General features: G+C 44.0%; 1 protein-coding gene across 1 annotated transcript in view; it reads left to right on the forward strand.

The window, feature by feature from the left end:
* The first annotated feature begins 12666 nt into the window (after positions 1-12666).
* The window catches only part of LOC126470783 (plexin-B), a 1233199-nt gene continuing 1227917 nt past the window's right edge, over positions 12667-17948 (forward strand). Inside the window, exon 1 of the mRNA XM_050098792.1 lies at positions 12667-12828. Coding sequence (XP_049954749.1) covers positions 12730-12828 — 99 coding nt within the window. The 5' untranslated portion in view covers positions 12667-12729. The remainder of the gene's footprint in view (positions 12829-17948) is intronic.

Below are 17948 nucleotides of genomic sequence, written 5' to 3' on the forward strand. Positions count from 1 at the left end.
CCCGCAGTTATACTGTAAGCGGGTTTCAGTCTCCATCCGACGCATTTTGTGCGAATTTACACGCAAAGATTCTCCTGCTCCACAAAGATGTTGCCTCAATCACTGCTGCCTACCGACTGTGTGACTTACTTCCCGCCCTTGCCACCTTTTCCACTCCCCAGAGCCATTTTCGTTTTAAACAAAAGCACACTGACTTTTATATAACATCTATTTCTTATGTTGTTGCTGAGGGTGACCATTTCTTAGGCTGTCAAATTTACATCAACAAGAACAATTTATACACAAAAATATTTTAAATACGTAATGTCATCAGAAAATTATTTAATATAATAAACAAATCACTTAGTATTTTACTTACATTGCTCACATCCAATGCAAAGAACTTCAGTATCCAGTATGGTACACTTTACAGAAAATGTAGTACCAATATGTGAACATTTTAAAGCAAAAAAATTATGAAAAATTTAAATGAACCATAAACAAATATTGTCATACATTCGCAAGTGGAATAGGATAGATGGGATCAGTTAGAGATATCAGAAGTACCCTCCGCTACACGCCATTATGTGGTTTGCGTAGAATGATGCAGATGTAGGTGTAGAAATGCACCTGTTGTGATACAGTGATAAGCATGAGATTTCAGACCATCTCAAACCACACTAGTCTTCTGGAATTAAAGTAAACCTTCTTACGCAGCACAGAGATTTGCGAGCGGTTGTCAATAAGTAATGCAACGCTTTTATTCTGAAAGCAGGTTGGTTTTATTCAGGATTCCAATAAACTAAATTATGGCCCACTCTTTTGGCTACAAAACACTATTTTCCAACATAATCTACTTTCAATGCAACGATCTTATCCCACCTTACTGGGTGTGCCCGTATGCCCACATGGTACGTCGGAGCCAACGTCTTTATGCATCAATAACCTCCCAATCACCTTCGTACTGCTTTCCGCGGAGTACATCCTTCACTGGGCCAAACAGATGGATGTCGGAAGGTGCAAGATTCAGGCTGTAAGGTGGATGAGGAAGAACAGTCCAATGAAAGTTCAGCAGACTAGTGTGAGACCTTGCGTTGTCTTGGAGAAGGAGAAGTTCGTTTACATTTTTGTGACGACGAACACGCTGAGACCGTTTCTTCAGTCCCCTAGAGCAGCTCTATACACTTCAGAGCCGATCGTTGTCCCATGGGGGAGGATATCAAACAGGATAACTCTTTCACAGTCCCAGAATGATTTTACCGGCTGAAGATGTGCCATTAAACATTTTCTTTACAGTAGAGGTAATGGAAATGAGCGTTTGGCGTCATTGGCCGGGAGGCCCCTTACGGGGCAGGTCCGGCCGCCTTGGTGCAGGTCTTATTACATTCGACACCACATTGGACGACCTGAGCGCCGAATGGGGATGAAATGATGAAGAAGACAACACAACACCCAGTCCCTGAGCGGAGAAAATCCCCGATCCAGCCGGGAATCGAACCCGGGCACCTTAGGACGGCAGTCCGTCACGCTGACCATTTTTTTTTTACATAATGGTGTAACTATAACAAACATGAACTGCTTCTATCAGTTTTTTTATATAAGACGAGGATCTTTATAAAATAAAATATTTCTGGGAAACGTAAATAATTGGACTTTTTTTACATAATAGTGAAAAAAAAAATATCCTGCTTCTGTCAGTACAAAACAATAACGGACCACGTTCCTCTTCTTGGGAACGTACCTCGCTAGTCCCGTTATACCTCGCGTTGGTGTAAAAAGAAATGTTCAAATGTGTGTGAAATCTTACGGGACTTAACTGCTAAGGTCATCAGTCCCTAAGCTTACACACTACTTAACCTAAATTATCCTAAGGACAAACACACACACCCATGCCCGAGGGAGGACTCGAACCTCCGCCGAGACCAGCCGCAGAGTCCATGACTATAGCGCCCTAGACCGCTCGGCTAAACCCGCGCGGCGCGCGTTGGTGTCCGGTACGTCTTCACATATGGCGGTGGATCCTCTCCACTGTCCTGGTCCTTCCTTGTTCTGATACTTATAGGCAATAATTACATTCTGCTACCCGGGACACCCCAACTGGGTGGCAGATCAAGCAAGGCACCCCATAAAAAATTAGCGTAATATGTTCGATATCTCGAATGTCTCATAAGCTGTGAGTGATGTTCTTGTAGTAAGGCCCAAAAGTCGAGTACATTCTTACTGCCGTCTCGGAAAAGATAAAGCACAGTCAAACCTCGAATCCAAGTCACTGCGTTTGTCTTTGTTCGGGGATAATAGGTCATATCTGGGAGAAGGGGTATCCGTGGTTCTATTGCTTGCGGTGCCACCCGAAGTAGGAAGGCGATCATTTTTTGGACCAAACACCATACGTCTGGCGAAGGCCCGCATATCAGGCGATGTTCCTCTGCGTCTATAACATTGCACTGCGGACACAGTGGCTCGCCCGCCATATGAATTGTGTGCAACCTGGAACGAGTCACGTATTTCGCGTTTATCACCTGATACCACAGTGCGCGCGTTCCAGTATCAAGGTGTGGGTGGTGCACTGTACGCCATACCACTGACCACGTAACTGTTGGTTAGCGGCGCTCTATGTCATTATTCGGCCGTCGTCGAGTCAAGATGCGATAGATATCACGCGCCGTTGCCGTCCTGGTAGTCGGTAGTTCCATATGTACATAACTGTCTTCCGCAAAAAAGATTCGCAATGGGCAAGCGATGGTGAGATGTGAGACACCGCTACCGGAGGCGAACGAGGAGGTGGAGCCAGTTCGTCTATCAAGGTGCCCGTCAGACTGGTCCGGTGTCGTGTTCAAATAGTTCAAATGGCTTTGAGCACTATGGGGCTTAACTGCTGAGGTCATCAGTCGCTTAGAACTTAGAACTACTTAAACCAAACTAACATAAGGACGTCACACACATCCATGCCCGAGGTAGGATTCGAACCTGCGACCGTAGCGGTCGCGCAGTTCCAAAATGTAGCGCCTAGAACCACTCGGCCACCCCGGCCCGCTGTCCGGTGTCGTGTCCACATCTTTATCATCGTGCTTACATAAATAGCCACTGCTCGGTCGCGTACGTGAACTAGTCCAAGACCTCCACGACTACGAGGAAGGGTGATGGTTTCGTATCCGACCTTAAAAACCAAACCTGTACTCACAAAATACCCTAGTGTCGCCAGAATTCGGCGCGCCAACAACACCGGCATAGGACGAACTTGTGCCAGGTGGGGGAAACCATTCAGCTATCGGGGCGGACTACAGTAGAGGTGACGTGGTGCGACTCCAAGGATTGCCGTTTTGTTTCCGGTATGAAGCGATGGACCCATGTTTCATCGCCTGTGACGATGTTCGACAAAAATGCTCTTTATGGTCTTTTGTTAGGCAGCTAGGAACCTTCTAACATTCTGCGTGGTGTCTGTTTGTTCTATATCGTGTCTACCTACCACTTTCGCGCAACGACGCTCTGAGCGTGTTTTTTAGGGAATTTACTAGTTTGAACCTGGGACCTGTTGCTGGTAAGGAGACGCCAGACCACACATGACATGTAGAATTCAGAAGAGTTCAGTGAGACTAGCGATGATATAACCAAATACTTAATGATTTCAGCGTCAGCTCCACTGCACTCCCTGTAAAAGAATCTTAATACTAACTAAATTTAGTGGAAGGGGTTCAACGCTTTCCTATTTTTAGTTAGCTGGTAAAATAACGTCGAAAAAGCAGTTACGTTTACCATTAGAAAATTTATTCAACTCACAAAACATCGTTTATAAATTGCACTATTGATAAAAGGAAATGTTTTAATACAGGATGGTAAAAAGCAACTGCGTTCAACAAAAATGTGAACGAATATTCCCTGAATGGGTTTCCAAGTTCTACAATGGATCGAAGGATGACCTATGCCATATCACATCTATAATCTAGGTTTAAATTAAGTTTCACAAAAGAGAAAACTATCAAAATGGTCTACAGTGACCCTCAATTATCTTTAATTACTTATCTAACTTGTCGTAAATTACAGTGGCTGATGTGGCTTCTCAATAACTATATAACAGAAAAATCATCGTGTTTCAGATTTTTACTTCAAGTGCAAATGTGAACGCCATGAGCTTTAATTGACGATCGACACTAGTATTACGCAAAAAGGGGGAGTAACAGATGAGACTTCTGCAGTTCTGAGTGAAGCTTTATGCGCTGTTATGCGGCATTGCGTGAGTTCATTACCTTGTCGGTGTTCGTCAGGGGGCGGCGGACAGCACAGCTCCGCTCACCTCGCCGTCTCGGAAGCAACTCTCCTCCTAACTTCTCCTTACTACGATTTACCGAAGTTGGTTTAAAAAAACTATCTGGCTGTGTTTTCATCTGACTAATCAGGGTCTCAGTGTTAACCTTAAGCTCCGCCTACAAAAATTCTGTCTATCCAATGAGAAACGTTACTTTTCATGGTGGGGCAATGTTTTTAAAGTTTGCAACGTAACAGAGACGCGAAAAAGTCTCACGCTAAAACTTGCAGCTGGTGTGGTCCTTTTAATGTTATCGTAAGATCTATACTTTTCTTCTGGAGGGCTCTATCTTTTAACATGGGCTGGGGGGTGGTCCTGACGTAACAGATGCGAAAAAGTATGACGCTAAAACATGTGGCTGGGGTGGCCCTTTTTGTGTTATCGTAAGATCTATACTGTTCTTCTGGAGGGCTCTAGCTTTTAACATGGGCTGGGGGGTGGTCCTGACGTAACAGAGATGCAAAAAAGTCTCACGCTAAGGCTCTAGCTTTTAACATGGGCTGGGGGTGGTCCTAACGGTTAGCTGGCGACGTGGGTGTCCGTCTCTTATCGTAGGGCCTTCTAACTTAACACGGTTCTGCTCTCGGCTTCTGTTCTCGTTTCTCCCCAAGGAACTGCATCTGTCTCATAGTGGGAAGGTATGACATGCATTTAGGCATTCTTGTGTTACTCTGTGGTATTCCATTTGCTCACTCGTTACTCGTATTACTTTGGCTGATTTAATGTCACGATTTATTCGGAGCTATGTGACATACTACTGGATTTGCTTATCATGTCAGGGTTTTCATGGAAGGTGTTGGATTTGCCTGACACCTTACAACCTAGCGGGCACACATCTTTGCGTACCCCAAATGGTGGCCGGATGTGTCAGCACTACCAACGGAGGCAACCAGTTCGGCAGTGAGGTGTTTGATTGTGATCCGTCGATCACCTCGAACGAGAGTGTCCGCACGTTCCAACATTCGAAGAGACCAGCTGTGTTCGGCTGGCCGTCACGCGGCAGGTTTGCACGACCTTGTTACGATGATGTCAGACGCCTCGTCCAACGACTACAGCCCTTTGTTCACTGCTAGGTCTCCTTAGACATTATGCAAGCGCCTATGAATATCTGCGATGCTCCGGGTTTCCGCCAAAATAAACTCGATGACAGCTTGGAGCGCACCTCCGTCACAGACGCCATTTTGGAGGCTACGTATAGCGCTTCTATATATCGAAAGTTCATTAAACTAGGCGAGCTAAAGCAGGAACATTCCCTGATGTCCCACTACAAATTCCACATTTTTTTTCAACCTAAACTGGCTGAGAACAAAAATGTGTTGCATTACTTATTGAAAGCATCGAGAATGTTAGCACAAATAAGGCAATACTGAGTATTACTTTATTTTGAAAGGTGCAAATCTCAGCCAAATGACAGGAGCAGGAAGACAGCCAGGAAGAGACATGCTTTTTATAGTTTCCAGAACGAAACTTTGCCTCATAATGTGTCAGAAAATCGAGTAAAAAATGTAAATGTCGTGTGACTAGGGTAACCGTTCGCCGGGTGTAAGTCTTTGGATTTGACGCCACTTCGACGACTTGCGCGTCGATGGGGGATGAAATGATGACGATTAGGACAACACAACACCCAGTCCCTGAGCTGAGAAAATCACCGCCGTAGCCGGGAATTGAACCCGGGCCCTTAGGCCTGACATTCTGTCGCGCTAACCACTTTTTTCTTAATCTCATTTTTTAGCTTTTGTTAGTCGCATCTGCTCGGGGCGGACGTCGTAAGACATCCGTTTAAGTTCGTTGTTGATCGATTAACTCAGTTTCTTTTTACAGAGGGCAGGTAATCCTCTGACCGAACGCGCTGAGCTACCGTGCCGACTAGACTACCGGGGACGGACAGAAAGTCGAGTGATTCTGATCGTGTGTAAAGTCTTACAGCGGAAAGACACGATCAATAGCGTAACTGTGTTATGGCAATGGCAATGTTACCGACGACAGCACCACTAAAGCGGAGTTAATAACACAGTTTTCTGAAATTTCGTCGCCAAAGAAGTTGCAGTAAATATTCCAGAATTCGAATCAAGAACAGTTGCCAACATGAGTAATTTGGAAGCAGATACCGTCGTTGTATCGAAACAGCTTAAGACTCTTAACAAAGGAAAGTCTTTCAGTCCAAAGTCTAAAGCAGCTGGGTACCTTCCTGAGCATGCTGGTGAAATAGCTCGCTCGCTAGCCGAACGATTGATACCTAAAGAACGGAAAATTGCAAGGATCACATCAATGCACAACAAAGGAAATATAAGTAATCTATTGAATTATAGTTATATATCACTGACAGAATCTTGTATGAATATCAAGAGCTCAGATGGAAACCCAGTTCTAAGCAAAGAAGGGAAAGCAGAAAGGTGGAAGGAGTATATAGAGGGTCTATACAAGGGCAATGTACTTGAGGACAATATTATGGAAATGGAAGAGGATGTAGATCAAGATGAAATGGGAGATATGATACTGCGTGAAGAGTTTGACAGAGCACTGAAAGACCTGAGTCGAAACAAGGCCCCCGGAGAGACAACATTCCATTGGAACTATTGACGGCCTTGGGAGAGCCAGTCCTGACAAAACTCTACCATCTGGTGAGCAAGATGTATGAAACAGGCGAAATACCCTCACACTTCAAGAAGAATATAATAATTCCAATCCCAAAGAAAGCAGGTGTTGACAGATGTGAAAATTACCGAACTATCAGTTTAATAAGTCACAGCTGCAAAATACTAACACGAATTCTTTACAGACGAATGGAAAAACTAGTAGAAGCCAACCTCGGGGAAGATCAGTTTGGATTCCGTAGAAGCACTGGAACACGTGAGGCAATACTGACCTTACGACTTATCTTAGAAGAAAGATTAAGGAAAGGCAAACCTACGTTTCTAGCATTTGTAGACTTAGAGAAAGTTTTTGACAATGTTAACTGGAATACTCTCTTTCAAATTCTAAAGGTGGCAGGGGAAAAATACAGGGAGCGAAAGGCTATTTACAATTTGTACAGAAACCAGATGGCAGTTATAAGAGTCGAGGGACATGAAAGGGAAGCAGTGGTTGGGAAGGGAGTAAGACAGAGTTGTAGACTCTCTCCGATGTTGTTCAATCTGTATATTGAGCAAGCGGTAAAGGAAACAAAAGAAATATTCGGAGTAGGTATTAAAATTCATGGAGAAGAAATAAAAACTTTGAGGTTCGCGGATGACATTGTAATTCTGTCAGAAACAGCAAAGGACTTGGAAGAGCAGTTGAATGGAATGGACAGTGTCTTGAAAGGAGGATATAAGATGAACATCAACAAAAGCAAAACAAGGATAATGGAATGTAGTCGAATTAAGTCGGGTGATGCAGAGGGAATTAGATTAGGAAATGAGACACTTAAAGTAGTAAGGGAGTTTTGCTATTTGGGGAGCAAAATAACTGATGATGGTCGAAGTAGAGAGGATATAAAATGTAGACTGGCAATGGCAAGGAAAGCGTTTCTGAAGAAGAGAAGTTTGTTAACATCGAGTATAGATTTAAGTGTCAGGAAGTCATTTCTGAAAGTATTTGTATGGAGTGTAGCCATGTATGGAAGTGAAACATGGACGATAAATAGTTTGGACAAGAAGAGAATAGAAGCTTTCGAAATGTGGTGTTACAGAAGAATGCTGAAGATTAGATGGGTAGATCACATAACTAATGAGGAAGTATTGAATAGGATTGGGGAGGAGAGAAGTTTGTGGCACAACTTGACCAGAAGAAGGGATCGGTTGGTAGGACATGTTCTGAGGCATCAAGGGATCACCAATTTAGTATTGGAGGGCAGCGTGGAGGGTAAAAATCATAGAGGGAGACCAAGAGATGAATACACTAAGCAGATTCAGAAGGATATAGGTTGCAGTAGGTACTGGGAGATGAAAAAGCTTGCACAGGATAGAGTAGCATGGAGAGCTGCATCAAACCAGTCTCAGGACTGAAGACCACAACAACAACAACAGCATCACTGACAGCGATAGCAGGATTTTAATATATGTTGTGTTCCAACATTATGAAATTCCTCGAAGGAAACGATCTTTTGACATATAACCACCACGAATTCAGAAAATACCGTTCTTGGGAAACACGCAGTAATGAGCGCTGTAGACGAGTGATCTCAAGTTTATTCCGTATTTCTAAATATCCACAGCCCCTTCGACACCGATCCTCACAAGCGACTTCTAATCAAAGAGTGTGCCTATGGAGTGTCGTCTCATTTGGACTTTATGGCTCTTCTGCGGAGACGGAATTTGTTGACATTTTTGTGGAGCCCAAGACACTTCAGGTACTTGTTTTTTGCTTTCACGTTCGTTGGCTCAACCAAACTGCCGCTTTCGAACCTAGTCTAAACCTCTGTCTAAGCTACAGATCAATCTATCAGCCAACCAGGATTTTTTTTTCCTCCGGCTTCTTCACCAGCTCACAACCAAACTAACACCTTCCATCCTAACCTAGACCTTGCCTGTACAGCTACAATCTGATAAAGGGAAAATAAATGACCACAAAATGTGACTAGTTGCATTACTGAAAAACTAATTCCTAGTAACACGTGTTGTACTCTACAACACGCTATGCTACAATGCTGCGCAGGAAACATTCTAATAAGGGGACTATGCCAACTCGTCCTCGCTGATTTCTTCCAAGTTTATGGTATAGGCAGGGTTTGGCTAGGAATGTGTTATAGAAAACAGTGTTTTTGATGCGGGTCAGCCACTTTTGTCAGTGTCACTTCCAGGCAGCGGTTGGCGCATCGGAAGGAATAGTACATTTCGGAAATCCGAGGGTTGTGTAATCGGGTCCCTATACGGGGACTTCCTTTTCTTTTCAATTTTTACGTTACTTACACTGCCAATAAACCGAAATTATGTTCAGTATATTGTATTTCTTAATATTTTCACAAAAGGCATAAAAAGAAAAGGCAAAGGAAAATTTGGGATTGTAAATAAATTTCCAGGAAGAGATTACAAGGCGAGAACGAGGGTTTCCTATATATGTTTAATTCTTTTACAGTTGATTTACAAGTGCTGGGGTGATATTGTTAAAACAGGGAAAGCAGTAATTTTTTTCAGCATCTTCCATACGTTATTAGCACCGCCTTTTTAGAATTACATGATTATTTTAATTTTTCTATAGGAAAACAAACTTGATTTACGCTTATAAAAGGTTCGCACTCATCGCACAGTTTCGCAGCAAACCACACGTACCGCATCATTTCGCCAAATATTGTCGATGATACCTTGTGATGGTGATGTACAATGGAATGTATTTTAACGCAATCATCTCCGGGGGGGGGGGGGGAGGTGATTTCTCTTTCTCTCTCGATAAGAACAGTTTTAAAGTTTTTGATCAAATTCTTTGTTTGACGATGAAAACGGACATCGCAGTGTTGCACTAGCGGAGTGCATTTGGGGGGGAGGGGAGGGGGGGAGGGAAGCACTTTAATACTGCGCCATCTTCATCTTGAAAAATCTCGACTTATGACTGTGGATTTGTTTGTCAACCACACGAGCCAATTAACAGGAAAAATAGTTCTGCTTCACATAGGGCTACATCACGTCAGTTAATTTTTTATTTTGTATTTTATTTTATTATTTTTTATTCTATTTTACTTTTTTGTATAAGGTTGTTGTAAGTTTCCCAGATTTGGACACTGTAATAGCGACATTGCTATATTTAGCAACGTGCACATCCAATGCTTTTTTAAGTCCTCGAGCCAAAGAGCCAGTACTCTCTCCTTGACGTACGTAGGCTGTTGGCAATAGTTTTTTCCAGAAAGGTTGCGCTGCTTAAGTGTGGGTGTTCATATTTGGGTTTATTAGCAGTGTAAGTAATGTAAAAATTGCAAAAATATGTTCCGCCGAGCGACTCGACACCACGATCCTCGGTTTGCGGTTCTACGAGGGTTGTCCAGAAAGTAAGTTCCGATCGGTTGCGAAATGGAAACCAGTGGGAAAATCCCGTAACGCTTTGCACATATGCGTTGGGCATTGCCTCTAGTATGCCCGTGGATCGTGTCGCGTCGCTCTTTTCAGTTTTGAGTGAACAGTGAGCACATAAATATGCGTAGGGAATAGCGTCTCCCGCCAAGTATGAGGGCCTGGTTAGAGATTTCGCCTGTGTCATGCAGCCCACATAACACAACTGTCGAGCAGTTCCTTCTTCATGCCAATCCTCTGCCGCACACTGCAGGGGCAATGAAGGCGCTCCTGCAGCGTTTCCGACGAGAAGTGCTTGATCACCCACAATACAGTCCGTAATTGGCTCCCCCTGAGTCTCATCTCTGTTCACAAGAACCGCTGGCTATGAAGACAAAATTTTTCCACAGACAACGAGCTGCAGACCAGTGCAGATAACTGGTCGAAAGCACAGGCGACTGTTTTCTATGACGAGGATATGGGAAAGTTGATACAACACTACTACAAAACTCGAAGTTGGAGCGGCGACTATGTAAATAAGTAGGTGGAAGGTGTACTAACTGTTGCAAATAAAACGTTTCTGGTTTTCACTGTGGTTTCCATTTCGCGACCGATCGGAACTTACTTTCTGGACAACTCTCGGATAATCGTTTCGCTGCGCCAACCGTTGCCTGGAAACTACGCTAACGTAAGTGGCTGATGCCACTCCCGGCCCGCACCAAGAAAGCCATTATTTTCTAACTGCTTGGCCATCTGGATCTCCCACTTCTGTCACTTCCATTTCCGGCCAAGCCCTGCATATACGATAAATCTGGACGAAATCGGTGATGACGAGTTGATGCGGTTCCCTTGTTAGTGTGCCTGTATGCTATCTGCGAAAAGCTGCTTATCCCAGGCTCCGTAGAAGTGGACGTGTCACTCCGCCCAAGAATGACAACCTCCTCAGTTGCGTGAATGGATTCACTATTCCCAGTCAGAAAGATGACAGTTCGTAGTAAATGACGGAAAACCTTCTAGCAAAGCCAAAGTGACAGCTAGGACTCATGGAGAAAGTATTATAAGCCCTCTGCTTTTCTTGACCTATATAAACGATTTCGAAGGTAGTCTGAGCTTTCCTTTAGAATGTTTGCAGACATGCTATCGTTTACGTTCTAGTAAAGTCGTCGGAAGATCAAAAGCGAATTGTGAGTTGGCTACTGGAGCATTGTTTCACCTTGCATATGACAGTACGAACACATTAATGTGTTTTCAAATAACTTCCGCGAATTCAGCCAGGTAACACTTTCAGCGACCGCCGATATTTCGGCGGGAGAACCCACTGCCATTTTCAAGGCAAAGGCAGTTTGCCTTGAAAATGGCGGGGTGTTCTCCCTCCGAAATATAGGCGGTCGCTGAAAGTGTTACCACGCTGAATTCCTGGAAGTTTTTTGTTAGTTGTATACGCCAGGAGAAACTCAGATCTCACACATTAATGTACTGTACTAAAAACGTATGACTGTTAATAATTCATTACTAAATCATCAGTAATATCGTACATCTTCATCTTTATACGAACTCCGCAAGCCACCGCAAGGTGCGCGGCGGAGGAAGAGTTATACCACTACCAGTCATTTCCCTTCCCGTCCCACTCTCAAAAACAGAGCGAGGGAAAAACAACTGTCTACGTGCCTCTGTACGAGGCCCAACTTCTCTCATTTTATGTTCGTGGTCCTTACGCGAAATGTACATTGGAGGCAGTATGATCATTCTACAGCCATCTTCAGATGCCGATTCTCTAAGTTTTCTCAGTTAGGTTTCTCGAAAAGAAACTCACTTTCCCTCCCGAAGCATCTCCGTAATAACTGCGTGTTGATCGAACCTACTGGTAACACATCCAGCAATCCGCTTCTGAAGTCCTTCGATGTCTTCCTTTAATCTGACCTTGTAGCATCGCGGACACATGCTAGTGGTACTCAAGAATGGGTCGCGCTAAAGTTCTATATGCGGCCTCTTTTACAGTTGATTTAATTGAACTGACTGTATCGAGAAGCACACTACTAACGCTCTATTCTAACATTACAGGATTGCTTTTCCTACTCACCCGCATTAACTTACATTTTTCGACGTGTGAGCTAGCTGCTATTCGTCACACCGACTAATCTTATGAACGAAATGTTAGGTTAGGCAGCGAGTGGAGCCACATGTGGGGCTGTGTCTGCGAATGGGAAGAGTGTCACTGATACGGGACGGGCACCCCCCTCCGTCCCTGCACTCGACGCGCGGTGATTTTGCAGAGTGCATGCGGGTGCGTCGCTCCGGGCCAGCGGCGTTCGAAACTGGCGCGAGGCAGCGGCCGGCTGCCGGCAGGCAGCAGCACTGCGGCGCTTGGCGCCCTGCCACAGCTCGGCGGCGCGGCTTGCATTCAGTTAGTCGTCGGAAGCCGAGCGGGCAGCACGCGTCGTGTCATGCGCCCGCGCCCAGCGTACTCTGTGCTGCGCGCCGACGCTCATGTGTGATACCCGTGTCAGGAGCCACTGCGCTGGAATTCGCCGCCTCTGCGACCTGCTAGGACCCGGCCATTCTACGCGGAGCGTGTTACTACGTCCGGTGAGTAACGGCTGCAGCCCCTACGAAACAACAGCGACCCCTCGCAGAAAGCGTCGCGGCTGCTTAGCTACTGCTCTGCACGCGCCACGGACGAGCCTGCTCACGATCTCGAAGCGAGCCGTTCCTCTCCGGTCTCTTCCGAACGCGGCACACTGACAGAACGTGAGTAGCGACTCCGACGGCGGCACGTGTTTTTTTTTCTGACTAGATTTTATTAAACGTATATATGCACTTGCCGGTGAACTAATAGCTACTGGCGGAATTCAACTTGGAAATGTTTTCACTGCACGACATTTCGATTTACGCGCGATGTTGCCTTGGCAGATATGTAATTGGCGTCCTTGTATATACAAAGACGACGTGTCGCAGCTGGATATTTTGGTGCGATACACAGGCACTCTCCACCATCCTGCTTCTCTCTTCTTGCACTATGAGGATATTCTACCCCCGCCAGCGAGTCTGAAAGCCACACAATAAAGAGCATCGCTCGGAAAATTAGTCCGTACGACTACGATGTGAAACGAATCAAAAATATTGTAACGAAGCTATACTTCTGGCGTATTTGAAAAAGAAGGAAAGCAGAAGTGTGTTTTGTAGTGTGTAGGCGTGAGCGCGTGAGGCTGTCGGCGTGACAGTGGGTTTTGACATGGCGCGATGGCGGCGCTGGCCACGCTCGCTCCCCGCCACCTCCTCGCGTTTTTCAAGCCGTTCGCGCGCCCTTCCCTAACTATGCATTCCAGCGACGGATACCAGCCGATACGGACATCACTCGCACGCCACCACAGCCCTCGTGTCATTCCATTTTGAGTTTAAACCCTGGTGCGTCCAGCACACATCTCTTGCCCGAGCTAAGGGGCAGCAAACGCTGTTTATGCTCTGTTACTAGAGATTTTTCGGCGGCGCACTGTAAACGGTGGACGTACTACCTTAAGACTTCTTAAGGAATCACTGTCTTTTTAGAATAAAAAACCAGTTGTGCACCACAAACATTAATGATTGTATCTTCTTTTTACTGGTCTTCGCCGAGCAAGCGCCTTCTTAAGTTGTAGGAGAGGGCATACGTAGATGCCTAGTACTGCACATCCAGTTCCTTCGCTTATAGTTGTAGTGTAACTCCCAACGCTACGTTTTTGAGCGGTAGTGTATTTACTGCGTCCAGACATGAACAAGAGCACTGCATACCTTCAGCTAGCAGGTTGCGAATACTACAGTCTGGTAGGCTTTCTTTCTGTTGTAAGTACTTCGCTGCTCATAGCAATAACGTTTAGCTGTGTATGCAGATATGAGCCACCTTTTTTTTCTTCTTTTTTGCTCAATGCAGTGTGCCATAATTACTTGGTGTATGTCTACACTATAGAGCGGGCGGAGTTTCATCTGTTGTGTCGGGTATGTATATGAATTTCAATCCAACCTCTGGCTTTTATTTTACTACCTAAAGCTCTTTTAGTAGAGTAAGATTTCCTTCCGTCTTTAATTATTTTCCCGAAGCCAAACGATATGTGCAACGTACGAGCAACATCTGTGAACTCCCTTCCATCTGCGTATTAGCTCAGAAGCCGCAACGAAACGTTAGGAACAAAAAACAAAAACTGGCTTGTTATTAACATACTCAAAGCGTACTAGTGTAATTTGCAACTCTGGTCACAAACAATCGTAGCGTTTTCTGTTGATATTTGTAATTACGTTAAAGCCATGTTATACGATGCCACTCTTCCGACATTTCGAAAGCACAAACCTTTCAATCTGCGATGCTCTGTTACTCACCCGAAAATACAATAAAAATGTTGGTTACTGGACGTATCTGTCAAGAGCGTCGCTATAACCTTGATTTCGTGAATGTAAACTACAGGCGGTTATTATACTGATCAGAAATATAAATATAATAGTTAACAATGCAGCGCTTGATTTTTGTCCCATTAATGATCTTTAGCAATGGGACAAGTTTTCAAACAGTCTGCATTATTACAGAAAATAAAAATGTCCAAAGTACTTTATGTTATGCTTGATATGAAATTCTACCGTTCGTCGATACTTTTGTCCGCTAAAAGTGTTGTCTCAACACATTCAGATTTTTAAATTATTTTCCGTACTACAGATAGTTCCGAAATTACATGAATGAACATATTCAGGACTAAATTAAAACAGCAGATGTTCATGTTAGTCGTGCGTTGGTTTTTTTTATTTTTTTTTACTTACTGGTTTCAGGCCGATGTCGCTTGTTTTCAGGGGGTAATGATTTTTTAGTACACGTTGTAGCGTGTGACAGAGCGAGAAGGCACATTGTGTCAAGAACGGATTTGTATTCGAGAGGAGCGGGTTCTGATCCTGCCATCCAGCTTTACGTTTCCGTGGTTTTCCTAAATCACCTCGGGTAAATCCCGGCATGGTTCCTTTGAAAACTACACGGCCAGTTCCTTTCCACACCCATGTACAGTCAGAGAACGTGCTCCGTCGCTCATGCTTCGGCACCAGTGGGACTTCAGACCATAATTATTCTTCCTTTCTGATGTTTGTCGTCCATACAGAACATTCCTATATGTAATGGAACGTGATCTAGTTTAGCATTTCAATTTATTGTATATTTTCCAAATAAACTTACAAGCGTTGAAAATTTTCTGAGACAATGCTGAGCGAGAGTAGTTTCCGCTAATGCACACAATTACGAGGCTCGTTCAGAAATTAAAGAACGTCTTGGCATAACTAAATAAAGACGAAAGAAGGCAACACAATACTTTATTTATAAGGTTGTAGTACCTTACGCTGTTTGTCAATGTAGTCGCCATAGGTGTCAAGGCACTTATTGTAATGTGAGACCAATTTTTCCATTTCCAAGTTATACTCCACGCCCGCCAAAGAGCTGAGCCAGGATATCACTGCTTGTTTGAGGTCTTCATTGTTTGCAAATTTTTTCCACCCAAAACTTTCTTCAGGTTCGGCAATAAGTCAAAATAGACTGGTGCCAAGTCAGGGCTGTGAAGGGGAAGGGGGGGGGGTCCAAAAATTTCCCACTTAAGACGCTGAAGTTCTTGCTGTGTTCGTCCTGATGCATTAGGGTGCGCGTTGTCATGAAGCAAAAACAACGTTGCCGACAACATTCCACGTATCCTACTCGTAAGAGACGTGGAATGTTGTTGGCAAGGGTGTTTTTGCTTCAGGACAATGCGTTGCCTCATGCATCGGCACGAGCACACAAGAACATCGGCGTCTTATGTGGGAAATTTTTTGATAGCCTCCTTACAAGCCTGACTTGGTGCCAAGTGGTTTTCACTTATTTCCGAAACTGAAGGAATTTTTGGATGGAAAAAATTCGCAAACGATGAAGACCTCAAACCATGGGAATGGCAAAATTTGTCTCACGTTGCAATAAGTGTCTGGACAGCTATGGTGACTATATTGAAAAATAGAGTAAGGGACTGTATCTTTGTAAATAAAGTTTTTTGTTGACATCATTTGTCTTTATTTAGTTATGCCAAAACGTTATTTACTTTCTGGACAACCCATGTACCTCTTCCGTACCTCGGCGCGTGTCGAACCACTGTGAATAAAAGTATTTCATATTATAAATTATTGTATCTATTACACAATGTCTTCAGGTAAGTTACTCGAGGGGCTGCAATTGCGAAATCAACGGATATGTATCAGAAAACCTACAGATAGCACTTTCAGTTCAGGTCCTATTACTGCGCTCATAAGATGCACTAATTTCTTGTTCTTCGTTCATAAGAAGATATGTTTCACGGGCATCTTTCCAGTATCAGTTGCTGTACTATTCAGGGATTATTCTGAAAGTCTGTTTGTGGCAAAATATTCATTATTTACCTCCTTCCTATGTAAACGGGTAATGGCTTGTCTTGAGGGAATAAGAGAGCTATTCTGTTTGCAATAAGCATTCGCAACAGTAAGTTTAACTCACATTTCGTGATATGTACTGTTGAAAACTAGTCACACGCGCGCGCGCCAACTCGTTCCTGTTATGACGTCATTGAAAGTAGAGGTGCTAGTGTTTACTACATGGAGATGCTAATCAGCCGTCTCAAATAGTGACTTAACGGTTCACTCAGAGTGAGGTGCACGTCCATCCACTTATCGCAGCAGTGCCGATGTCTCTCCGATGGATCGTCAGGCACATTTTCTCTGGTGTTTCCGCAGATGTTTGCAATTTCGCTTTCTCAATGTGCACCTGTAGTCATCCCAAACAAATCCTGCTCGTCACGTCTTTCATACGACGTCCAGCGTCGACGGCTTGAGTCGGTTTGTTTCCCACTGCAAACAAATTGATTTTTGAAGTGGAGTTTTAGGTGCCCGCTCGATAGAACGGTTACAGATTAGTCTAGTGAATTATTCGTCTTATCAGTTTGTATTAACATGGCCAGTAAAACACGTAGAATAATACGTACTTCAGCAGCAACTGAGCAGCGCTTGTGCATGGCGATAGAAGTTAGCGCGGCCTGGGGCGGCGCTATCGCTGTTGTAGTACAGGTCATTCTTCGTGTTTTAGTGTTCCTGTTGATACTCATCGATAAAACGAATAACATTCTAGACTAAGTTGGGTTCTCTCTGTGAAGTGGGCACGTAAAATTACACTTTAAAAATAATTTTGTTTGTTACGTGAAACAACCGACGCTTTGCATCGAAGCTGGGCGTCGACTGAAAGACGTAATAAGCAGTATCTGTTTCAGCTGACTCCAGTTGCACGTAGCAAAAAATAAACGACAGATATCTGCCGAAACAACAGAAGAAACGTGACGGACGACTCATAGATGAGACACCCTGTGCAGTGAAGTAACATCAGTCGCTAATGTCAAACACCACCAGACTGAAGTTTGAAAATAATTTTATGTAGAGAAATTTCTAGGTTAACCTACCCAACCTTCAGCATTTCTATCGAAACGTACAGTCTAAAGCATCGTACTGCAGCTGCCGATAGTACTAATTCGAAGTTTGTGTAGTTTGCTAATCAAAATTATGTGTATTACTATTAGTTTTCTCCTGAAGATAACATTACTTCGAAATATGCAACGTCGTACATAAATTACAACAAGCTTTTGCCTGTGTTGTATCAGACTTAACGTAGAACTTAGTGAAAACATTTTATGGTTTAGCCGGTCGGTGTGGCCGAG

Source organism: Schistocerca serialis, chromosome 3, assembly GCF_023864345.2.
Source record: "Schistocerca serialis cubense isolate TAMUIC-IGC-003099 chromosome 3, iqSchSeri2.2, whole genome shotgun sequence".
In the NCBI taxonomy this organism is placed as follows: Eukaryota; Metazoa; Arthropoda; class Insecta; order Orthoptera; family Acrididae; genus Schistocerca; species Schistocerca serialis.